At 42.8% G+C, this 24,849-nt stretch overlaps 2 protein-coding genes across 2 annotated transcripts in view; one reads left to right on the top strand and one right to left on the bottom strand.

Annotated features, from left to right (window-relative positions):
* The window catches only part of LOC145448770 (uncharacterized), a 163,460-nt gene that overhangs the window by 100,782 nt on the left and 37,829 nt on the right, over nt 1-24,849 (top strand). The window lies entirely within an intron of this gene.
* Nucleotides 18,676-21,193, bottom strand: LOC145448692 (uncharacterized). The gene is made up of 2 exons (XM_080327157.1): nt 20,871-21,193; nt 18,676-18,790 (listed from the first exon to the last, which is right to left on the bottom strand). The coding sequence occupies exons 1-2, from the start codon at nt 21,191-21,193 to the stop codon at nt 18,676-18,678; spliced, it is 438 nt and encodes a 145-aa protein (XP_080183283.1).

Raw genomic sequence — 24,849 nt, 5'->3', positions numbered from 1 at the left:
CGCTTTTCGTTCCATCACGTAGATAACTGATCCTTGTTGCCTATCACTACACAACTGTTCGATTATACCTAGCAGAAATCTTACATGAGAGCCTTTTTTTACAGTATAGCCAGCTATATTATATAATCAATGGTCTCATTTTCAAATTGTTCAATTTCTCCTACGACCAATTATTCTTCTTTCCTCGTATCACCAATTTCTGCAGTTTTACGCATAACCTAGAGCAACATTCTTGCTGGCCGATCGATCATCTAACGTTAACCAGTCAAAGTATTTTATCCGCCTAGAGGCATTCTGGTGGGTACAGCCTGATGATCAATCAAGAGTGTGCGGCGGGAACGTAATACAATATTAACCGCTTTAGGTTACCATGCCCGAATGGTGTCAGAATAACATTCTCATGAAGGATCTCCAGAATTTGCACTGGTGTTATTTCACCATCTCAGTACTTAACACTGGTGTAAATAGCCAGCGTCGACCGCTGTCTCGCCGCGAAAAATACAGCAGATTACCTTTCTAGACACATCGCTCGGCGGATAACATTTGGCCGATTAAAATTCACCTATTTGTGGCTGATCGCCCCATGTGCACGGATCCCAGTCGATAAGTGGCGTTTAATCGGCGATTACGGATTAATTAATATCTGTTCCATCCGCCCTCAGTCTGCAGCAAACATAGAAACTCATGATTGGAACAAGAACACATCATGGCAAGGTAGTATATGAACACAATAGGAACGGGGAAGCTGCCATGTTGTTGCAACTGTCGACAGTGTGAGCTAACGTGTTCTGTTGACAGCTGCATCATGTCAAGGTAACCTGCCAGCATTCAAAGTGAAATAATCTTCGAATTTTTCGCGCACATCTGGTGCTCGCATTGATCTCATCTTAGTGCGGTTCTACCGATCGGTCTCACCGCAGACATATCCTGCTGTTCGGCGCGCCCGTTACCGGAGATAATGTTACCAGCATGATCTTCATGGTCAACAGATAGCTTGTTTTCATTTGAAAATACCTTGTTTTCATTTGATGATAATTCTGCAAACAACATGCTGTCTATGGCGACTTTGTCTTGGCAAGCAATTATAGGTCTTCCGAACACTCTCCAACGTGTCGCTAGGATACCAAATGTATTCTCAATTATCCGTCTTGCGCGGGACAGCCGATAGTTAAAAACATATTTAATAAATGAGAGAAGACTTCCAGGATATGGTCTCATCAAGTTCTCCGCCCGAGGGGAAAGCAGCGTCTCCAACAATACAGTATGAGACTTGCAAATCTGTACCTTGCAGATAATCAGATTCAGGCGTATTCAAACCACTGGAAATGAATCTTCTGTCAAACCTCACTGTTAGCAAATATTACACCCTGTGTCTACCAAATTCGCCAATATCGATTAATGTAAAGCAATAACGAGCATCGCTAACTGCCTATAACGCCATTCTACGGGTTCCCTTATAACTGTAGTACTCCGAACCACTCAAACTGGGGGCTTGGATAACCACAGGCTTTGCCATCGTCAATTGCTCTTGAGCACATCGGAAAGTTCCAAGATTTATTGAAATCCTGAGATTTTTTACCATTCTTCTGATGTGGCCGGATGTTTCAAGACGTCGGGTGACAGTACTTTCCCCAGTGTTACGTAGCTCTATCTGATAATCAGGCTCGCCGTTGAAGGACTAACACGCTAATACAAGCCAATAATGATCCAAGAATAGGATTACCAAATTTTAGAATCGGGAAAGTAGGACAATTTCTCAAAATTTTTAAACTTAGAATACCGGAGGAAATCTTGAAAAATGGTCAACTTTCCCACGTCGTGGTCGGTTGACTCAAAAAGGTCAACTTTCCGGGTCAGCTCCCGAAATAACCTCCGTAGCGTTTGTTCAGTGTGCTATTTTACAGTATCTCGATCGGATTTTGCCCTATGTTTAACCAAAATTCCAAAAAAAGAGGACAAAATTTCAAAAAGAAGGGCAAATCCTCCTAAAGAAGGACTTAGGACGTATGGTAACCATATCTGAGAATCGCGCGTCGCATGTGAAGTCGAGAATAAATGAACATGTGATCATCTGTCGCATTTGCTCACCGTACTCGGCCGACCTGTACTGGCTTTGGGATTCACCGTCTCCCATCACCCGACTAGACGAGACCATTGTCGCCCCGGCCGCGGGGTCTTCGGGTTCCGGTCCATTTGCCGCCCCGGAGCCCGTGGATGTTGGGATCCCGCCGCCCACGGGATCAAGGTGTTCAAGCCCCTCGGCCGCGCTGTACACCCCGGGGTGCTCGTGCCCATTTGCCGCTCCCGATTCCCCTCGCACAGTCGCCCCTTCCTCAAAGGGGCTAGGATGGCTCGGCCCGTTGGCCGCACCGTGCCGATCCGAACTTGCGGGTCCTTGCTGAAGGGGCCCTTGGGGGATAGGTCCATTAGCCGAATCCTTCCCCGCTGGGTTAGGGTCAGTCTGTCGTGCCACCGAGCTGTTGGCCGCCTCGGATTCTAACCACAGCACAAGTTCTCTGTACTTTTTATTCTTACGATGACATCGGATGGCCTCGATGCTCCGTTCAAATTTGAGCGCTCTCTCAAAGACTTTGTAGTCAATCTTCCTGCCCGAAGTTTTAAGGTGCAACTCCGATCCCGCCAAAAGTCGCTCCTCCTCACGGCACCACTGCCGCCCATCTTTTGTAGTATATGTACCTGACAATATACCGTATTATATACCTTTCATCCTCGCTCAGTTCACACTCGACCTCCTTCTTAGCGTCATCGATATTTCAGAAAAGGAAATCCGTTATGTCGAACATCCTTCGAACAATTTGCGTATATCAGCGTCATAAGTTAATGAGAGATTGACTTTCTAGCTGAAACAAAATGGAACTATCCTCTCACTGTCCGAATATGATATCCATTGGAATTCTGATTCGCACATTCAATGGACTATCCCGAATATCGGGGTGTAAATGTGCACTCATCAGCAAGAACTTGAGAGGTTGACTTTTTCGCTGAAACAATATGGAAATATACGCACACTGTCAGATTATGATATCAACTGGAAATTGAATTGGGACTTTTAGTGGACAATCCCAAATGTTTTTCTTTATGTATGTCCCAGGATATCCGAACCGGACATTCCCGAACGTGCGAACGTGGATAGTAAAGTATTAGCCCACGCCTGTGCAACCGGACACTGGGACACTGCTTGGATAGCCCTCGGCAATTATGTGTTTGCTGGGCCAATAATGTGATCACAAATACTCACCAGCCTGATATTACACTCAGTATAGGGATCGTCTTCAAAATACAGCTGACGCTCATTGATTTTATTACTGATAGCAGTTTACGACGACGGAAGTGCACACGATTGAATAGCTCAATAATTTTTGGCCAATTACAGTTCATTTTTTTTCAATTCCGTTGCAAGAATCGCATCGGCCTCTTTCCTCACTGATAGTGCTCGTGGTAGCTGCAGTTTTTACATACAATAAATATAAATAAGTACAAGCTAAAAAAGCTCATTATCTTCAAGAACACCGGTGTGAACAGATGAAGCTCTTTTCCGGCCATAGCGAAAGTCCGAATCCTTTGTGATCGTTTGAGAAAAGTATGACTGTAAAAGTAGTACATTACTTGATTGGTGGGGTTGTATAAAATTAAGTATAGCTTTGCTTACAAAATCATGTTTCCTAGGGGTACTTGAGGCAGGAGTATGTTTCGCATAATCTTCTGCAAAATGCTGCATACTGATCATTAGTACTCATATCGTACTGATCATTAGTACTCATATCACCATGACGCAGGATATGATAAGCACATTCGTTTATAACAGCATGTAAGCAATATGTGATATCCCATGCGCAATGCCGATTCAATATGGCGACTGAATTTAGGTAAGGGCATGATTTTGTTCTAGCAGGTATATTGGAACCAGATGGTGATGAGGTCAGTTCTTGGCTAGTACCAGGTGACTCTGTCTCCTAAAAACATAGCAATATTATATATTCATGCATGCAGCTACTGGAATTAAGGTTCACCTGACTGTCTTTACGGTGGTTGGTATGAGATTCCAAATCAGCATGTTCTAACTCATTGGTTCCCAACCTTTTTCGGTGTCGGGGCCAAATTTTGAATTTCAGAGTACGGTCGGGGCCGCATTAATACCAGGGCAACGAAACGGACCCAAAATAGTCATCAAAATATGAAAATTGGCATTGTTCCGATCAATCGCTCGAAGCCATTGGCCATTAATTGTTATGGTCATTGTGTTGCTGCGCTCCCACTGTTCAGAACAATCGACTTTGTTGGCTATTCCGGAGCAGTTTTATTGCCCTGACGAGAGATTTCAATTCGTATTTTTGGAATCAGTGCGACAGTAGCTTTCAAATTATTCGGACGCTTGGGTCGTGAGCTGTAGGACTACCAATTATGCTGCTTTCGAGGCCGTTTAGTGAGTTAGCTTTTATTGCCTAGACGCGCCAAGCGCGGAAATTTTCTGTAATTCATAATTGAATCGGTCAACATGATCGGGAATCGCATATATATTGCTATCAATTTTTATCGTCTCTCTGCTCACGTAATCAGTTTTACAGGTAGAGCCGAGGGAGGTGTGTCTGAAAAGGTAGGACCCCTCAATAATAATTAAACATCTCCGGGCGTATATCCGTTGGCAGGAACGAAAGAGCACTTCGTGAGCACTTCGATACGCGAAATTTTCGATAATTTATGATAAAATCGGTAAATATTATTGGGAATTGCATATATATTGCTATCAAATTCTTGTCCTCGTCCACCTAAGTGAGGTGTCTTGGACACTGTAGAACCCGTGGGTATGACCCCGTAACATGATGTTATTTCGTGACCTCCTGTCTGCCACATCAAAAAATATAGAATAGCCCAAACGTAGGCTACTAAACTAAGAGACACACGCTATTTCAAATTGGTATTTCTTCACTGCAATATAATTTGTCCCTGCGGGAGGATATGTGTCTTGTGAGGTTCATATTGTGTAGACAGTATTTTATATATATAACGAAGCTTCGGTCTGCATAAGGACAGCCCTTTTCGGCCAAAGTTTTCTCGCTGCCAATCGTTCTGACACACTCTTTGGAGTCGCATGGTACATGGCGGTAAATTGTTAATATTCGATAAATATATTTTTTGGGGGGATGAGTACCCAAAAGTCAAGATATCCGGCAGCATGAAATCACGCCTAGAGTAAAAGATGCACAAATTTTCAAAAAATAATCTATAATTTATGCTTACTCACGAAATAGTTTTGAGCTCCCCCCCCCCCCCCATTGGAGGGTGTGGCACGCCGCAGTTATGGTCATGCTCGTTCAACTGGAAAGATAGCGCACATTGCATTGAAACAGCAGCGACGTAACGTTAGCGATCTACTCACGACTTTCCAGCAATCCCAATTGAAAACTCCAGACTCCAAGCCAAGTACGTGCATTTTATAGATATAAAATTTGATTTTTTGTCAATACTCGATTTCTTAATATTTTGTGGGGGCCGCAAGAAGGCTATCTGCGGGCCGCATGCGGCCCTCAGGGCCGCGGTTGGGAATCACTGTAATCTAACTGGTCGCCAACAGCAATGCATTCAGGTGGTACTGACCTTGGCTGGTTAGATATCAAAAGTTAAAGGTATCATGACGAACATGTCAATTATATTAAGGACCAACATACCAACGCAAAATTTGTTGCTGAAGCGAACTCTTCACCGATAGTGGTCAATTTTGGTATCGTTGCATCCTCCCTTTTCAACTCATCAGATATGATTAATTCTTATAATGTTGTTTTACGGTCAACATGTTCGCACCGGTACAAAATCCTCTGTCAACGACTCCTCTTCATTTGTCACGTCACTGTCTACATTGCTCGATGGCACAGGCATAGTAGAACCAGAGAGTTCGAAGGACACAATATCGGACGGGTCAATATTCAGACTAATCCAAGACTGTCGAAAATATAAGAAATGATTTCAAATATTGGCAATGCAAATTACCTATATATGCAGGCATCATACTTCCTGTATGGCCATTAATTTTCGTGCAACTCCCACTTACCAGCAAACATCTAAAAAAAAACTTTTCACGAAGTAAAAGTCTCATTTTTGGAAAGAAATAGCAGTATAAGGTATATTTATAGTTACAATGTATTTCAACGAATTCTGACCCTATGAAGAATTTGAGTTGTTACATTACGTATTATTGTGGCAATAATTAAAATTTGCTGTAGTACAACGAAAGATATTTTCCTACATTCTCGGGTAGAAAGTGTCTGTCCTTACTAAGTAGCTGGCCAAGAATAGAGAAATAATGTTCAACAGCAGCAGTTGTAGGCTGACAACACTGAAGTTGTGTGCACACTGCTGGTGACACACCGTGTTGCTTCATTCTGACAGTGTTGTCTATATCATAATTTTTCAGCTTGCGCTTCTTGATATAAGAACTATGCAATGTCAACACAGTCTTGCTTCAGTTCGGATATTGCGGTACGTTGACCATAAAACCATGACACTATTTGTTTCATTTGACCGTTTATGATTCACAATGAACATACGATGGGCCGTTTACAACGGTAGGCCTATAAAGTAGGCTACAAGCTGTAAAATATCAAATGATAAGTTCACCGACAGCGCAAAATCTATGATACAAACGAAATACAGAGGTCAAAAAATGTTTGACTTTGTAAACAATTTTTACTTAACGCTACAATTTTGACCTAATTCTGACTTTTTTGTCAAAAAAAATCGCCCTACTAATATATTTTGCAATTTGAAATGTAGTACCTAGGCAGTTGGCATGTAATTTGTCTGAATTTCGCAATCTAAAAACTGTAGCATGTAGTGTAGACTAATTTGTTTGAATTACTTTTCATGTAGTTTCCAAGGAATCTGGAACTAGGTCCTTTGTTGTTCCTAATATGCTATTATAGTTTTCTGATTGACGTGCTATCTGCGTTGCTCTATCTGCACTGCCAATTGTCTCTCTCTTCGCAGCTAGCGATCACAAGGTCTGAACAAAACGTTATTACAAGGTTCAATGACGATGCGTATATTCACAAATCCTCTAGCACAGTGGTTCCCAACCTGTGGTACGCGTACCACTAGTGGTACGCGAAGGTCTTTGTGGTGGTACGCGAGTAGATTCTGTCTTTTTCGATCGAAGGGACTTATAAGTTCAGGTGAGGTTTTTTTGAAGCCGTCGTCTCAAGCTATTTTCCAGCTGCTAATTTTCCCTTATACGTGAGAATTATAATTCGAGCAAGGATTTTCATCCTTAATGACTATCAAGTCGAAGAAACGAAACCGACTTGTTGCGCCCATACATGACTTCCGATGCGCTGTAAGCAAACGTATGCCACGCATCGACAAGCTAGTGGTAAATAAACAAATGCAGCCATCGCATTAAATAAATTGACTTTTGCTGTGTGTTGTTATTTCATTACGCTGTTGTTCCTGTGACTGGTGGTGAAAAAATACAATTCCAAACATCCCATCAACCCTGTCTGATAATGCCTAGTTCAGGGGTGTCAACCTCAAATTGCATCGCGGGCCGGATCGAAGTCATGAAATCGCTCGTGGACCGGACCAGTCAACGGAATCCAAAATTTGCCTCGTGCCATTGCTTCTCGCTGGAATGCTTTATTATCAACCATATATAGATAATACACGGATCGTAGGGGTTTCACTCTGGCTAGTCGCAACACCATTATTTGCGAGCAATGCGAAAATACGATGTTTGTCCGGTTGAATACAGTTAAGAACCGCTAAAACAATGGCATTACCGAAGATACAAGTAAACATATTTAAGTGTTCCCTTTGCTTCAATCCAGGGGTGGCCAACCTGTGTTCGTAAGAGGGAATTTGTGTGACCGTAGACACGCAATTCAATTAGTATGTGTTGGCGGCCGTCGACTTGCAATTCGAATTTACGAATTGACTCCCGATTTCTTGAACGATTTTAATTAATCTTGAAATTTTCTTCGCGCTGCGCACGATTCATTGCGATTGCATTTTTCGATTTTAATATAGTAGCACTCTTTGCAATCAGAGCCCCACAATACAGATGCGAACATCAGTGGAAAATGATGCGACTGATATGAAATATCAGCTCGGAATCGTGTGCTCCTCACTATACTAAAAATCCTGATGGGAGGTCAAGAAATAACAGCATGCTACAAAGTGACTAATACCAATTGGCCTACCCGAAGATGCATCATAATTTAAAAATTGCTTTAAATTTTCGAAAACACCCCTACATCAACTCTATACCAGTGAATCTGATCACGCGGGATGAGAAAGGATAAATGTTTGAGGTAATATGTAAAACTACTAATATCAATGACGAAATTCATTAGTGAGTCCGAATTTTTTCGCGCTGGGCGCGACCATGGGAACTTCCTTACTTAACATTACCAGTGACCACTCGCGATTTTTGTGCACATAGTAAGCCTATCATTAAATACAGTAGTCCGGAGTTCACCAGAAATGGACATAGACACTATAACCTGGGTATTTGGCGTCCAGCAACTCGTTCATTACGACTATGCCCTGGAATGCGGCCGTAGGCTATTACGAGTAGTCGAAATGCGGCCGTGAATGGCAAAAAGTTTGACCTTCCCTGCTTTAGTCATAATCTGGCGTTAGCCCTGCGTATGCGTTGTGATGAATACAAGATATTTAACTGTCAATGCGGACGTTGTAATTTGGTTTATTACTGTGGATGTGATGTATAATATAATCTTTTTTCAATGTTCTCAGAATTGCTATGCGGGCCGGATAAAATCGTCTGGCGGGCCGTATATTTGACATCCCAGGTCTAGTTCAATAGACCTCGCATAGGTCAAATACGTGATTATGACGTCATAATGGTGGAAACGCGCGTAACTTTATAGGTGGTACGCGAGCACTGCATAAAACCTCAAAATGGTACGCGGGTGGAAAAAGGTTGGGAACCACTGCTCTAGCACAATGAAGGGAGGATACACACAAGTCTTGAGGCATGGTTGACTGCTATTCTATCATAGCATGCAATCCTTTCATTTCCCACATCTGTTCAATAAATGATCAACTTTCGGCAGTTCTGTGCGTTATTTATATTGACGAATTAGGTACGTGGACAATGGACGTAGCCAGTTATGCAGAGCTATCCGGGGCACAACTGGAAGTGAGGGGTTTGGTGCATGAGAACACATGGAGACCAAAGTATAAACCCGGTTAAAATGAAAGATCAACGGGTCACCATGACCCCTTCATATCCAGCAAATGGGTTGGTTGGGTGTCACTGACAGTTCTAGGCAGTTCGTCATCAGATCTTGAAATAATGTCCATCGTTCCATGGTCCATGGCGTTGTGGTTGGTCAATATGGCACATCTGCACCTGGAAAATAAGAATATGCGGCAGTATTTTGTACTCGTATTTAAAGCTTCGTATAATTCGTTATTATTTGTGAACAATTTCACTGCTTATACTTAGCTCTACAAGTTATTGCTTTACCAATATCGCGCATTGACAGCAGCGAGAGGCAAAAAAATTTGAAATTTTTCAAGTTTGGAGAATATTTCTTTGAATACAATCTCATCAGCATAAATTCGGTTTATGTAGACCTTTTTAGAAGGTGTCTAGACCACAAAATCACACCATGACAGTCCTGCTAAAGCTAGTTGGCCCATGACCTGATAAAAGTATTGTCATTCTCTTTGAGATAATAGTCTATTGATTGTCAATTTCAAATTGTGAGGGCTGTTTCTCGACATGGTATGATAGCTCTTCGCCTGCACGTAGAAAATTGCAGTGTCGTGACATGCCGAAAATACAAATAACTAAAAATTTGATTCAACATCACACTGCCTGCAAAGTGCTGTACATCGCTCAACACTGTGCAGATACCGAGATGATCAAACTCATTATTGATGCTACTTGCGAAGTCATTACTACTAGTTCTCAAATAAAAATACGGAAAGGAAGGTGAGAGCCAACGACTGAACTGATTGAAAATATCTACCAACGACCTATGCTGGTGTAAATTTCTACATACCTCTAAAATCTGTTATATAAGACTCAGCGAATAATTTATATCCTTTATCTTTGTTATTTCCACTGCCCCTCGATTCACTGGCAATCCGCTGTCTACGTCAGCAAAACTGAACGTGGGTAAACCCGTCAACAACTCAGAATATACTAGTTCCATACTCTCGGTTCGATTACTGTTTAAAATGTTCCTGCCATTTGTGACATTGGAGACAAACATTGGCATCAGTGCATTTTGGCAAAATGCAGTTCAACGGATAAGGATTCTCAAACAACTAGTGAAGAAATAGGGTCCTGATTTTGCTAGCAATGACATGAAATCAGTCATAAGGACTGTAGCAATAACTAAGAACTAATACGCTCGCAGTAAAGCGTCGCCAGAAGGGCAAAATAGTGAGATTGCCTTTGCTGACAATGCTAGCCTTATGGAGGCGAAATCACTCTGGCCAACCATCCACAAGGGGCGCTAAAGCGGTGAGAATCGTCCATTTGGCTATAAATCAACACCATTTAATTCATTTCCAAAAGTGATCAAATTTAGCATGGCAGGACAGAACGATGCTGTGGTCTCTGCAGTCACTACCAGCATCAGGATTAGTCTCAGTGCAACCTACCTTGAAATTAATTGATGTCCTTTTCAATGTTTTTGTTTTATTTTCAAACAAGTTTCGGGAAGTTTGTCAACAACTGTAATGCGGATTCAAAATTGGCGTAAGATAGACCTCATGTATACTATTAAATCAGGGGTGGTCAGCCCGTACGGCAGCATGCGGCCGTAGAAGGGAATTTGTGCGGCCGTCGACGCCTGATTCAATTAGTATGTGTTGGCAGCGGTAGTGTGACCTAATACTCTTAAAAGTAAGACTCGAGCCAAGATGCCCAGACGTTCGTAAGCAATGCAGATTGCGAAAAATCTCTTGCCGAAGTCTGCGTGGAAGACACAATTGATAAAATGATTCTCCTTCACCTTGTATGGGAAGCCATTTCCTGTACAGAACGCCCTGTGAAAGTAGCAAGAGGTCCCATTGTGCCAGGTACCTTTTGGTTTCGGTAGATTCACTTCGAATTGCTTCACCAACTGGTTTTGTATTCACTCTACGCAGCCAGGCCACAACTGCAGATATATGAGGATCTTCAGTCTGCCACTTTTTAATGTCATCCAAAGAGTAAGACTCTAACCAGTTACTGGACACAGTCTGGTCCTGGTTACTTGAGACCACAGCACACAGTGCAACAGGAATGTCACCGTTCCCAGCATCATACAATTCCTGACAGTCTGGACAGTTCTCGCGTTTGCACTTTCTTTTCTGCCGAGACAACCCGTCTGCATTTCCATGTTTACTGCCAGCTCTGTGTTCAATTCGATAATCATATATCCCCAAAATAGATAGCCATCGAGCGACTTTCCCCTCGCGCTCCTTGAAACTGAGCAGCCATGTTAATGCACCATGGTCCGTACGTATCAGGAATGGTCGACCAAACAGGTAATGCCGAAATGCTTTGGCACCATGAATAACAGCAAGCAACTCACGTTCTGTCACACAGTACCGTCGCTCAGCCTTCGACAGCGTTTTGCTCGCGTAGGCAATGACATGCTCTTCAGAGTCTTGGAGTTGCGACAGTACGCAACCGGTTCCCGTACCACTCGCATCAGTATCCAGTATAAACTCACCATCACACACTGGGAATGCCAATGTTGGAGCTGAAGTCAAATGTTTCTTCAACTTGTCAAAAGATGCTTGACACTCCTCTGTCCAGGCGAAACTCACATTCTTCCGCGTTAGTTGTACCAGTGTTGAAACCAGTGTAGCATAGTCAGGCACGAACCTTCTGTAGTAGTTTGCTGTACCCAGGAAACTGCGTATATCGCTCACAGACCAGGGTGCCTCCCATTCGGTAACAGCTGCCACATTGCTTGGGTCGCAACGCACACCATCCACAGATATCTCAAAGCCAAGGTAGGTGGTTTTTCTCTTGAACAATTTGCATTTACTGGGCTTCAGTTTCAATCCAGCGCCTCGCAAACGTTCAAAAACTTTCCGCAAGTTACCCAGAGCAGACTCAAAATCATGTCCATGAATCATGACATCATCTAAATACGCATAGCAGCTGTTCCAGAGTAAATCTCCCAGGACGCGGTCAATCATTCGTTCGAATGTTGCTGGTGCATTGGCAAGTCCAAATGGCATTACAACAAACTCGAAGTGCCCCTTACCCGGTAAACTGAATGCCGTCTTCTCCCTGCTATCAGAATCCATCTCCACTTGCCAATAACCACTAGCCAGATCTAGAGTCGAGAACCATTTTGCACCATTCAGAGATTCAACAATATCGTCTATCCTTGGCAAAGGGTACGCATCCTTGTAAGTGATAGAATTTACCTTACGGAAATCAACACAGAATCGCATACTTCCATCCCGCTTCGGTATCAAAACGATCGGTGACGAATACGGACTCTCGCTAGGCACAATCACTCCCTCTTCAAGCATGCTGTCCACCGCATCTTCCGCGAGTTTCCTCCGTGCCCAACCCATTCTCCGAGGTGGAATCCTAACTGGCTTATCTGTATCCGGCACTATACGATGTTTTGCAACTGAAGTTCGCCCCAGTTTACCATCTGGTCCCACGAACACATCCTGGTATTCACCCACCAATGCTGCCACATGTAGCAGTTGTTCTCGGTCCAAATCACTCGAAGAGTGAACCATATCTTCCAAATGCTATGGCAAATCCTTGCTATTTCCATCAGGAATGGTACATTCCCTTTCAGTAGCGGCAGCAACGAATTGCGGTTTAGCAACGGCCAGCAGTGCACCCTCCAAGACAACCTTCTTGGAACCTTGATTCACAACAAGCAAGGGCACTTCTGACTTGGACGGAAGTATCATCAACTCCACAGCCTCATGCTCAGTTGCTATCGGCTCGACAAACGCAACCAGATCCGCACCACCACTAGGCCATAAGCATCCTAGCTTCCCCGGCACGAACATTCGCGAGAGCGGAGGAACAGTTACTCGTTCCTGAATTGTCACCCTACAACACGGCACTTCGTCGTATCGGTACAATTTAACACGATGTCCATCAAGATACATGTATCCCTTAGCCAAATGCAGAACACAGTCATGCGACTTCAAATAATCCAGTCCAAGCAGACCAACTGGAAGTCCGACATGAGCTACTAACACCGTCTGCACAGCGAATACATCATCAATCTTCAATGAAACATCAGTGGTCCCAGCGATTTTAACAGGGCTGTTACCGACAGCACGCATCGCAACCTTACACGGTTTAAGATGCCCAACAATAGATTCAAACATCTTCATGTCGATTATAGTGGTTGCTGCTCCGCTGTCGACCAAGAAATAAAAGCATTGATCATTTACAGACACCTCGGTCAGCCAGCCACTAGCAATTTCTAACGCCGCAACCTCTATCAAAGAAATCTCATTATCTAAGTCCATTACCAGTCCGTCACCATCAATCAGTCCTTGAACAGGGGCAACCGGTGTTACCCCCGGCTCTGCCCGTTTTTTGGCTCAGTGGACTCATCACTTCTAACATCCTTCTGCGGACAATTCTTTCCCAAATGACCGCGTTCTCCACAACGATAACATGAGAATGATCCTCTCGATCCCCGTTGCAGCATACTCAGAATTTCATCTAGTTTTTTCAACATGGCACTCTCCATCTCGGCCTGAACTGGTGCCACCAGACCAGTCACCTTGGGGACATTCCCTTCAGCACCAGAGGTTTTCGGCTTTGACAAACAGCTTACGACGGGAGATTGAACACTCTGCTTAACAATGGCATGGTGTTGCATTGCTAATGACACCGCATCTGCCAGTGTCTTCGGAGAATGCATTGACACATGTACCCTACAATCCGTCTCTAGCCCACGTAAAAATCTGCTTTTCGTGACATGGTCTCTAGTCAGAGGGTCCATGGAAGGGTACGCCAAAAGAGCCATGCTACGGAGGGTTCTAGCGTACTCCGCAGGTGTTTATGAAGTTAGCATCTTCCTGTCGTCAAACTTGACGCCATTGACATACTCACAACCAGGGGGATTAAAGTGTTGGTGAAAATGATTCCTGACCAACTCATAATTCTTTCGGTCACCTACCGCCAGTTCAGTTAAACATTCAAGAGCTGGTCCCAACATACAAGTAGCCAAAACATTCCCCTTCTCCGAAACAGTCCATTTGTTTAATTCAGCAACAGATTCAAAATGACAGATGTAGGCATTACAGCTCGAAGAGCTGTCTTCCCGAAAACTTTATGGATGCTTAACCCACCTGGGCATACAGTTATTCACAGGAGAGTCCACTACCTCTACCGGGACCGGAGCTACGGGTGATTGGAACCTGATTGCATTGGGATCTGGCTCACAGTCACTACCGGACATCACACTGGCAGATTTGGGGCGTTGAACCAACCCAGTCATTTTTTTCCCTCAGGCAAACAGTAAGATGCTATTCCACTCACCTCTTGTCCTATCTCTGGCTTACGGTCAGTTTCCTGCACTTTGTGGGGAGTGGAAAGGTTTGTTCTGATGAACGTTACCGCTTCTACTAGTCCCTGAAATCTCTCGTCGCATGCTTGCATGTATTCCGTTAAAACATCATCCTTTGCCTCTAGTTTTAATTCCAGTTCATGCAAGCGTTGTATGAGATAATCCTTATCCACAGTCTCTTCCCTACTGCCTTTACTGTCGTCCAACTTCCTTGATCTTCTTCTTCCAGAACTTCGGGTTCGCATTTTTCTCGGGACGGTATTCACACAATGAAAAAGGTCCTGGCGTGCTCGCCAAATTGTAGCGTCCCTGATGTAGTGTTAACTCAACAGAAACGTCGATGTTCCCTAAACGTTCGGAATCTTCTTCAGTGCAATTACCACACAGCAGAGTTACAAATTAACAGAATATATTAAAACGACAATCAGCAGCGTCCTGACCCAGCAAAAGCCCATCAACCAGCCAAGGCGCGAAAAATATTCAGAAAACCACTGAAGCGAACAAATGACGATTATATTACAACAATGCAATCACAAGAGCGTTACACATTTGTAACAAAAGAAACGAACACGCTCGAACGTAAACGGTGCCGGAATTCGTCTTGGCTCGAGCCTTCACCTCGTAAACCCCTTGGGGACAGCGGAATTTGTTGCTCATCTATCAATTTCATGATGTCAGAAAATATATCTGCAAATGATTCTTCCGGGTTTTCCAGCAATTACTCCAAGAGTGATAACACTCGATGAACCATTTCGGCACATTTACGATGAAAGCATCCTTGCTTTGCAAGCCGACCGACAAAGGGCGTGTAATGCCTAAAATCATTTCCAATATTTTTATATTCGCCACAAAATCGATCATCCGAATTCGCAAGCGCAAACCTTCAGCCGAGCTCTTTGTAGCTGTGTTGTCGTTGCCGTTTTCGATTTCATCCAGGGAATGTACGATTGACGGATACATCTGACAGAATATCATTACAGCGTCGTGCATCTCCACCCAGCGAGTCTCGCACAAAGGCATCAACCTCGAACTGCGTACGGAAGGGCACAAAGCCTTTATGGCACATTCGAGAATCTCCGTGCGTTTATTGCTGCTATTTAAGTATCGAGATGGCTGCAAGCAAACAAACTAAGTTTGAATGCAGATAAGACCGAGATGCTCCTTTTAAATAATGCCAATCATAGTTTCACTGTGAACATCAAGCATAAACAAATCTCCGTATGTGACTCAGCAAAATATCTTGGCGTCACCATTGATGCCAAATTGTTTTGGAAGCAGCATATTGAATGCACAATATCAAAACTAGCTCGGTGTGTGGGAATAATGACCCGTCTGCAATCTTTGGTTTCCAGATCAATACTACGAACTATCTATTTCTTTCTTTTCCACTCTCACCTGCAATATGGAATCGTAGTATGGGGAAGTGCATGCACAACATTTTTGTGCAGAATTCGAACCCTGCAAAACCGTGCGATACGGCTGATCTGATCAGTACCTTTACGTACCAAACTATCGCCTTACTACCGTAAGCACCGAATTTTGCAAGTTGACAAACTGTATCGCTTCGAAGTATCAAAAGTCATTCACAAATATTTTTCCAATAGTTTGCCTCCTGTGTTTGATGACTTTTTCATGCCTGCTAAAAATGTCCACTCCCACTACACGAGATCTTCGTCTAATGGAAATATCTACTTACCCCCACCCAATAGCAACCTAACCAAGAGATCTATTGACTACTCCGGACCTATCATCTGAAATGCATTACCCCCACATATCCGTGAATTGCCTTATAATAGATTCAAAAAAGCCCTGCTTGACCACCTCTTGTCGTTACACTGACACTGTTGCCCTACCTCGCCCAGACATTGCTTCATTGAACATTTGCTACCATCGTATAATTTTTTTTATATTTTATTTTATTAACTACCGTAACATTTTTTACAGCCATAACATTTTTTACAGCCTAACTGTTCATTAGAGTCAAGTGTACCTGTTTGATGCTGGTGTGATCAGACTAGAAGACCTTCACGGTCTTATCGATCATTCCTATCTAATATCGAATACTGTGCATGCATATTTTCTGTACCACTACCACTGCCGTGTGTTATGTATTTTGGTTGGATGAATATAAAGACTTTCTCTCTCTCTCTCTCTGAGAATACGATTACATCCTAAATCGTTCTCACTGTCTTTTTGATGGCGGCTTCCCCGCAAGCATGCGAAAGTACAAGATTCAGTACGTGCGAGTTGCAGTGCGTGTAGGCAGCACCGACAAACTTTTCACGGACAAATGCCTGAACACCCTTGAACCCGTCAGACATATTGGCGGCAGCATCGTATCCTTGACCCCTGAGGCCACTAAGGTCAACACCCCACGATGTTAGGGACCTAATCAATTCATTAGCTAAGGCCTGTCCAGTCAGAGGTCCTTCACGTGTACAAAGCCGAGGAAATCTTGGCGAAGGATGCCGTCTAATTTTGTATTTACGTCGACATAATTTTGTATTTACGTCGACATACCGGACGCAAATAGAAAATTGTTCTAATTTGGACACGTCGCTCGTTTCGTCCGCGAGAAGAAAGTAGCCGCTTTAATTCTTTGAACAATTTCAGACCGAATGTTATCCCCACACAAATTTATTACTTCGTTTTGGGTACCGCCACTGCTATATTGCGCATTTCCAGGCGCGTCGCGAAAATGATCAATTAGGGCTTGAGCGCGAAAATTACCTTCGTTCACAGCAGTTTCAAATGTCTCAGTTGAGTCTCAACGGCCTGAATCCCTGTGGCCACGCAGTGAAATATTTTGGCGTCCGCATAATTTGATGACTGTGTCGATTATCGAAGACATGACCTTCCGGTTTATTTCAACCGAGCGTTTCCTACCGCTATGCATAAGTTCCTTAACATTCCCGGCCCGGAATGCCTGCGCAATTGATTCACATCGCTGAACGGCAAGACCGTGGAACTTTTTCCCGCGATGCCCATTGCAAAGATCTTTCATCTTTTTCCAGTTGGTGACTGGGGTAGTCACAAATTGTTTTAGCCCATTGCCGCCCGCCAATGCCCGAGAAAAAACATAACAAGGCACACAGTAACCTCCGTCCTCGGATGGGCTATATGTTAGCCAAGGAAAAATCTCAAGCCAACTTCTTTGAAATCGCAATTTAATAACTTTTCCTTTTACCTGGCGTTCCTCCGGTGGAAATTTAAATGCAGGGCCAGGCTGCCACCTATTAGTAATAATTTAAATTTGGAATGGTCGTCTAATTTATTGCTGTCGCATTTTGCAATATCGGTTCTGCTGGAATTCACCGCCGATTCACCACCGGCCTCTTTGAGATAACGGTATGGAAGAACTAATTTCGTCAGTAAGCCTAGGTAGCTTTCTTTGCGATTCTTCGATTTGGGGGGGGGGTTTGATGAGTCGAAGGGACCTACAGAGCGTTTGTTTTAAGATATCGCCGGCCGCCACCTGATGTAGAAGCCTATTGACAAATATACCACCGTTTTGAAATCTCCTACTTTCCCACAGATTTGTGTCGGTTCACTAAAATTGAGATGAACGTCACGTCACATCTGCATACTTTATCGTGGCGTGTCTGGTGTATCGTTGTAACAAATATTAAAGATATCGCTCTCTAGAGTATCACGCCATCGAAACAGCTATCCGCAAGAGGTATCATCGGGCTATGGGCATTTTCGCAATATTTGGTTTTCTTTGGTAAGTTTGTTTTTATGACTCTGGGTGAACTCTCATTGCGGTTCCCAAAAATGTTGCTACTTGAAAAGATAGTGATATTTCTTCTCAGCAAAACATCAGTGATTGCTTTAGTGTTATTCGTCTCATAATAATCTGGTAAATTCTGACCTGATGCCGGCCAATCACGGCTGAGTAGACACGACTTTCAATAGTGATAACACAGCGCCCATACCCAATGTCCGCAACCGTTGGCTAGCTTTCTTGCAACAACATAGTCATTGAAAACAAATCATAAAACAGATGTGAGCAAAATTTGAATGTATTGCCAAAAACTATGAATCAATTCTATTCGTCGCCTCGCGCCTGCCATATTCGTAACAACTCGATCGATCTTGTCCTCGCTCATCCTTTCGCGATGGCAATGAATCACACATCGGAAGTCATCGTTGAGCGTAGCCAGGTCTTGACCCGCTTCATGGAGGAGAATGACCTTTCAGCCTCCACCGTTGTTGCTGGCAAGGCCAGGATGACCTGGATCGCACTGTGCACGCTCGGACAGGGTTGTAACCAAGTCACATGGTTCCGAGTCACGAGTCAATCACACTTTTGTGGTTTTGACTCGAGTCGAGTCATTTTCAATTCATCATAGACTCGAGTCCGAGTCCAAGTCACCGTTTAAAGGGTCAAGTCCGAGTCATGGTGTTATGACTCGAGTCGAGTCCAAGTCACAGTATTGAAGTCATGTTCAACGCATGTTTTTAATCCTGCTTGGGTAATATCGAATTCCTTGTTTGCGAAACATGCTCATTTTGTCCCTATCAGAGTCTTGGCACGTGTTTATTTAGGCAGTAACGGACAGGTCCTGGCCTCATTTACCGATGCTAAAGATAACTTTACTAATCTTAGAGCTTAAAATCAAATATCTCTCTTGTCAGTCTGATACATCACCAATACAAGCATTCAGTTTTTATTATGAACACATCGACGATAGTTCACGAATAGCTGATAGAGAACCAACGAATTCACGTCTACATACTATCTGATAGAGAACCAACAAATTCACGTCTACATACTATCTGATAGAGAACCAACAAATTCACGTCAAGATACTAGTTGACAGAGAATCAATAGATGCATGTTTATGTAGGGGTATTTACAACAGGCCAGCATGCTGTAAAAGCGTGCATGCAACTATGTGCATTGTGCAGTGACAACAGAACAGATACCCTTTGATTATACTAAAGGTTTTCCCAATTGCATTACAGACTACATCGCAGATACAGCATTGGAGAAATAATTGTACAATGGGGCTGTTCAAAAACATTTTTTCAAATTTTCCTGCTACTTCTTAAAATTGCTAGATTGCCTAAAAAATCAAATTTGGCTCAATTCCAATCAGTAGAAAGCAATGCTATGAAAGAAACTTTTAGACTAATTACAAATCGAGATTTTCGAATTTTACCGGCTATCTCATGATATTGTTACATTGTGTAAAAATAAGATTCCTAGCAAATTTGACTCAATTCCAACTAGAAAAAGTGAAGTTATTAGAGTAGAAAGTTTTGGATGTGAAAAAATAGTCGGCTTACTACTATGTAATTATATTATATGAAAGAATTTCTCACTAAAATACTCCATTTATTTTCAAATCCAAAATATTCTCCTCTCACATCATTGATTCCACTTTTTTCAAATTAAGCCAGATTCAGTGTTCCCTTTATGCAACATAACAATTTTATCAAGTAACCACCCAGTAAAATAAAAAAGAAGTTATTTTAGAACAGCCATATTGTACAAACATCACACAACATTAGCCATTCATTATTACTCACGTGCACAATGCACATACCTAACAAAACGTCAAATGGACGAGGGGCATTGTGTGTTTTCACAGACAGCCGATCAAATCAATGAGTTACACCTCAAAAATACTAATCTAAATATGTTAAAGCGGCATGGCCGTAGAATGAATCCACATCTACTGAGTACACGCTCCACTAGTGCACTAGATGCAGGAATTGACAAGCATTTTTGAACCACACTGAAGAGCATTTAATACTCATTCTCTCTAGTCGCCCAAAAATGCCAAGAATCATTGCCTTCAAATCTACACATGAGTTTATCAGTCTCTTCACCATCTGAGTCATTTCATTGGCTCTAATTGAGCTTTGATTCAATTGTTTGCTTGTATAATTGAAAAGTCTTGAGTACTTTAATTGCGGAGGATCTATTACCTCTTCATCACTGGACGATTTTCTACAATGCATTGCTACTATGTATCAATTTATGTTGTTTTTACGGCGGCATATCTGATATCAGACAAGTGCAACGAAAGCAGTGGTGACAAATAGCGATGTCGGCAGAATTCGTCGGATGCGTTGATCTAGCCATTATGATTAGCAAATTTCTTCATCTTCAAGTCATATAAAATAAGCCGAGTCAATGACTTGGGTCGAGTCATGCGTAATGACTCGAGTACAAGTCGAGTCAATCCAAATATTGACTCGAGTCGAGTCGAGTCATTTTCCCATTTCAAGAAAATGACTCGAGTCAAGTCGAGTCATAAAAAAATCGTGACTCGAGTCTGACTCGAGTCGAGTCATGACTCGAGTCATTACAACCCTGCGCTCGGATAATCCTTAGCACTCAGAAGAAGGTCAAGTAAACTTTCCTGGTTAACTTGGGAGGTCGACCTCCCAAGAATAACTTCGTTACCAAGGTTATCCAAAGAATACAAACGCTCAATCTCATCTAACTTGGCTGGCTTGTTTGGTGGAAGGATGGATAGCAACGCCAGTAATGAGGGGTTGTCCCTGAAACGTTCCCGTAGAGAGTTACTCAATCCGTCGATGTATGAGACATATACCGAACGTCGAAAATATTCCAAAGCCGATTCAGCACAGACGTTAGCACGGTAAACCTGTACATCAACTATTCTAGGCATTCTCAGCTCTTATACTCCGAGTCCTTCACAGGTTTCTTCGTATATCTGCAGCGAAACTTCCGGGTCGTTGCGGTCGCGGTCAAGAATGCTCTGTAAGAGAATTAAACAAGCTCTTCACGCATTGCATGCGTGATGGAGTTAGTTCCCAATCAGTGTTTTCATCGAACGATTCGTTCTGTGTATTGAAGAGTATTCTACATAGCTGCTGAATTCTGCGTACAATAGCGTACAAATTTGGATCGCCACGCTGACTCCTTTTCCATGACAAAAAGTGAGTATTAAGTATAGAATGCATTTCCCTTCTGTTGTAAGTATTATATTTCGTTAACTACGTCACGGGGAAGGGTAAATACTGGACAGGACAGTCGCCAAACGGCGGCTGCGTCCTGTGATCTTTCCCTCACTAATTCAATTCATGCCGTGGTAGATTTTCACTGCGTAACGTGCTTTCTGACAGGTTATTAAACGTCTATGTGAGTAGCAACGGATTTAGAATCTTCCTTGAAAAGGTGTTCACAGAACTCAATTAGTAAAATGTTGACTTCACGCTCAATATATCTGGGAATAGGCCTACTTTGATCGCGTTTCCGGATTGATTTCAGGATTAATTTCGAATAATTCAACTAGCTAGATACCTTTTAAATATTGATATATCGTATATATACGCTGTGTGAGTGAGCACATAGTTACGATAACATCTGTCTTTTCGTTTCATTGATTCTTTTCAAAATCAAGTGTGGGGCCTATGACAAAGCTCCATCTTGATGAAGCAACCTATCATGTTGCGTTTTTGTTTTGAAATTTACTGGAGTTGTGTATAATCTTCAAACGTGTGTACGGTGCATGGAGCTAACAATTTGGCATTAGATCGCTGCCTTGTTTTTCAGCCACTGCAAACAATCGAGACGTCAAGATAGCCGGGAATTTGCCGTCAAGCAATTCTGATCAATGCGTGACCGATAAGTGCCTGAGGTCTCCCTAGTCTGCCAAAATCATCAACGATGATGACGTTACAGTCTGATCACTTAAACATCTGACTGTCAATGGCAATATATGTATTGTTGCCTTGGCTTGAACGGACGGGGCCGTAATTGATAGCCGAATCTGACTGCTTCTTACCGTGTGTTAATATAAGGAAACTAGAATATCTGTACCCATGGAAAGTCTTAGTTAGTGCAACGCATATAATGTAAGATTATCGGTTGTAAGCCTAGCTTATACTGAGCGTTGTAACCGGCGCATTGTGCGAAACCGACACTCTGGGTATTTACAACTGATACCACAATATGTCTGATAGCCAGTGATAGGTGTTTGAATGGATACTCTCTTGTCGCAGCATTGTGACGTTATGAAATGACAAAACAAGTCAACTTTGCAGTTGGCTGCTTTCCGAACCTATATCGCCACATTTCAGCCTGATCATCATTATATATTTATGTTAGCTTTGCAGAGTCATTTTATCCTTGTATATGATGACGAATAAACGAGTTTGATTTTTCAAGCAACACTGCTGCATGGTATGAGCGGATGACATGAGCTACGTCAGTTATTATTATTATTATTATTATTATTATATTTAAAAGCAATCTTAGTGACGCATATAACAACTATGGTCTTTTGCGTCACGACATAACGGTTGCTAATCGAATGGATATTGCGATAAGTAAATACAGTCAACTAAACATTTAGTACTGTCTCTTTGTCTTCGCAAGGAATTCCCACAGCAAAGGTAATATATAATCAATAGTTATTATATTTTCCATGGTGAAGGGTACTCTCAGGTCCATTACGGCAGCTCTAAACTGGCATCTTTCGTTGGCGTACTTTGCACACTCGATAATAACGTGCGCTGCAGTTTCTTCAACATGGCATGTGGTACAATCAGGGGTATCGGAGCATCCAATTTTGCTAAGATGGGAGTTGAGACGACAGTGTCCGGTCCGTAATCTGAAAATGGTGGTTGCGGCACGGCGTGGCGTTGTTAAAGTAGGTAGTTTTGTGTATATGTCAGGGCAGAACTGTTTGAAATGCTCCAGAGGCGGTTTCGATGAAACGTTGGTTCCAGTCTTGCCCTCAGCGACCTAAAATCAATGAGTTGGCTTCGCTAGAAGTAAGATCTACGTCAGTTGAATTGAATGTTAAAAGTACGCTTGATTGATATCACGCGTTTTCAACCCAGATATGCGTTTCTGGTGAAGATGATAGGGTGATTACAATCATTTAAGGAATTGCTACAAACTTACGAAGGTATGGAAAGCTGATTGAGGTCACATGTTCCGTTGGACCTTGCACATAATTTGAAAATTACGACGAGATATATTGTTATTATGCTAGTCGTTGCTGTTCTCCTCTCTCTAGCAACGAAATTATTGTGGGTGTGGAGAGGGATGATTACACCTGCGGCCATATTAGGTCACATTTTATATTCATCTGGTCCAGATTGACACGACATGAATATTCGGCGCCAGCAATTTAGGTACTCGGACCAAGACATTTTTGTATCGAAGTTTACGGTCAACACAAGGGAGATCCTTTTCGGCTAATGTTTTCTTGCTGACGATCTTTTTGGCTCACCTCTCTGAGACCCATGTTGGCCCAAACTTTATGTATTTTTACATCGTGGCGTGGTAATGGCCAAAGCTCGCTTAGATGCCTACGTCCATAGATGATGCGTATTTTCTGTGGAGGAAGGGTGCCTAATAGGGCTGGGCAAAATCGAGTATCTGTGTGATTCGATTCTGGATCACGTAATATGCTTCGAGTCGAGTCGAGTAATCGATACGCAACAGCGCTAAGGAGAAACACTCCTAGACCAGCAGTACATCACCACAGGCCGAGATCACTCTTTCTTAGAGTGCCTGAGGATGCAAAATATGAAGAAATATGGGACGATCTCTGCGAAAACGAGATAGCCAAACGCTACATCGACAAAATCGAATCCCTCTGGGAAATGAGAAGGGGAATGTACATCATGTCCTTCTTCAAAGACAAAAACGGCTCAAAAACCAGAGACGCTCTATACGCACAAATAGAGAAACAAGGCCTAGAAGGCCATAGCTTCAGATATATACTGATGGAACTTCCAAGACCACCAGCTACCCATCTCATAGCAAGCGGAATACCGACAGAAACGGAACCACCATCCGTAAGACGAGATCTAAACAGCCAAGGCTTCGGCACGGTAGTAGCTCTAACCAGAGTATACAGAAAAAACACTCGAATCTACAATGGGCGAACCAACATATGGGTCGAATCCTTCGATAAGGATAAAATGCCTTCGATTATCTACATCGACGGTTACCCATGCCAAATCAGAACCGCTGAAGACATCTATAAAAAGAGATGCTACCTCTGTAACAAGGAAGGCCACGTGGCAAGAGAATGTCAGAGGAAAACGAAAACGAAGAAAACATCGAAAAAGATGCAGGCAAAAACATAGAAGCCAAAAAATTACCAGAAGAAAACAGAAACAGACTCGGCACTACGAATGACGTCAGACTTGAGCAACATAGTAACGATAGCCAAAACAACGGGGCGATATGCGACTGGTTCGTACAAGTCGGAAAAGCCAGAGCGAAGGAAAACAAACGTGTTCATGCGCTCAAAAACAGCAAAAAAACGGAGATAGCTTCGAAACCCAGGAACCAACTACCAAA

This window comes from Botryllus schlosseri, chromosome 10 (genome assembly GCF_051294905.1).
Source record: "Botryllus schlosseri isolate E-star chromosome 10, Bs_hap1, whole genome shotgun sequence".
Lineage (NCBI taxonomy): Eukaryota > Metazoa > Chordata > Ascidiacea > Stolidobranchia > Styelidae > Botryllus > Botryllus schlosseri.
This window is presented reverse-complemented; position numbering and strand designations above follow the sequence as displayed.

Coding starts and splice junctions, on each gene's coding strand:
- LOC145448692 (XM_080327157.1), bottom strand. CDS start 21,193: ATGCCTAGAATAGTTGATGTACAGGTTTACCGTGCTAACGTCTGTGCT. Junction 18,791..20,870: donor AAGGATTATCCGAGCGCAGG/GTTGTAATGACT, acceptor GAGCGTGCACAG/TGCGATCCAGGTCATCCTGG.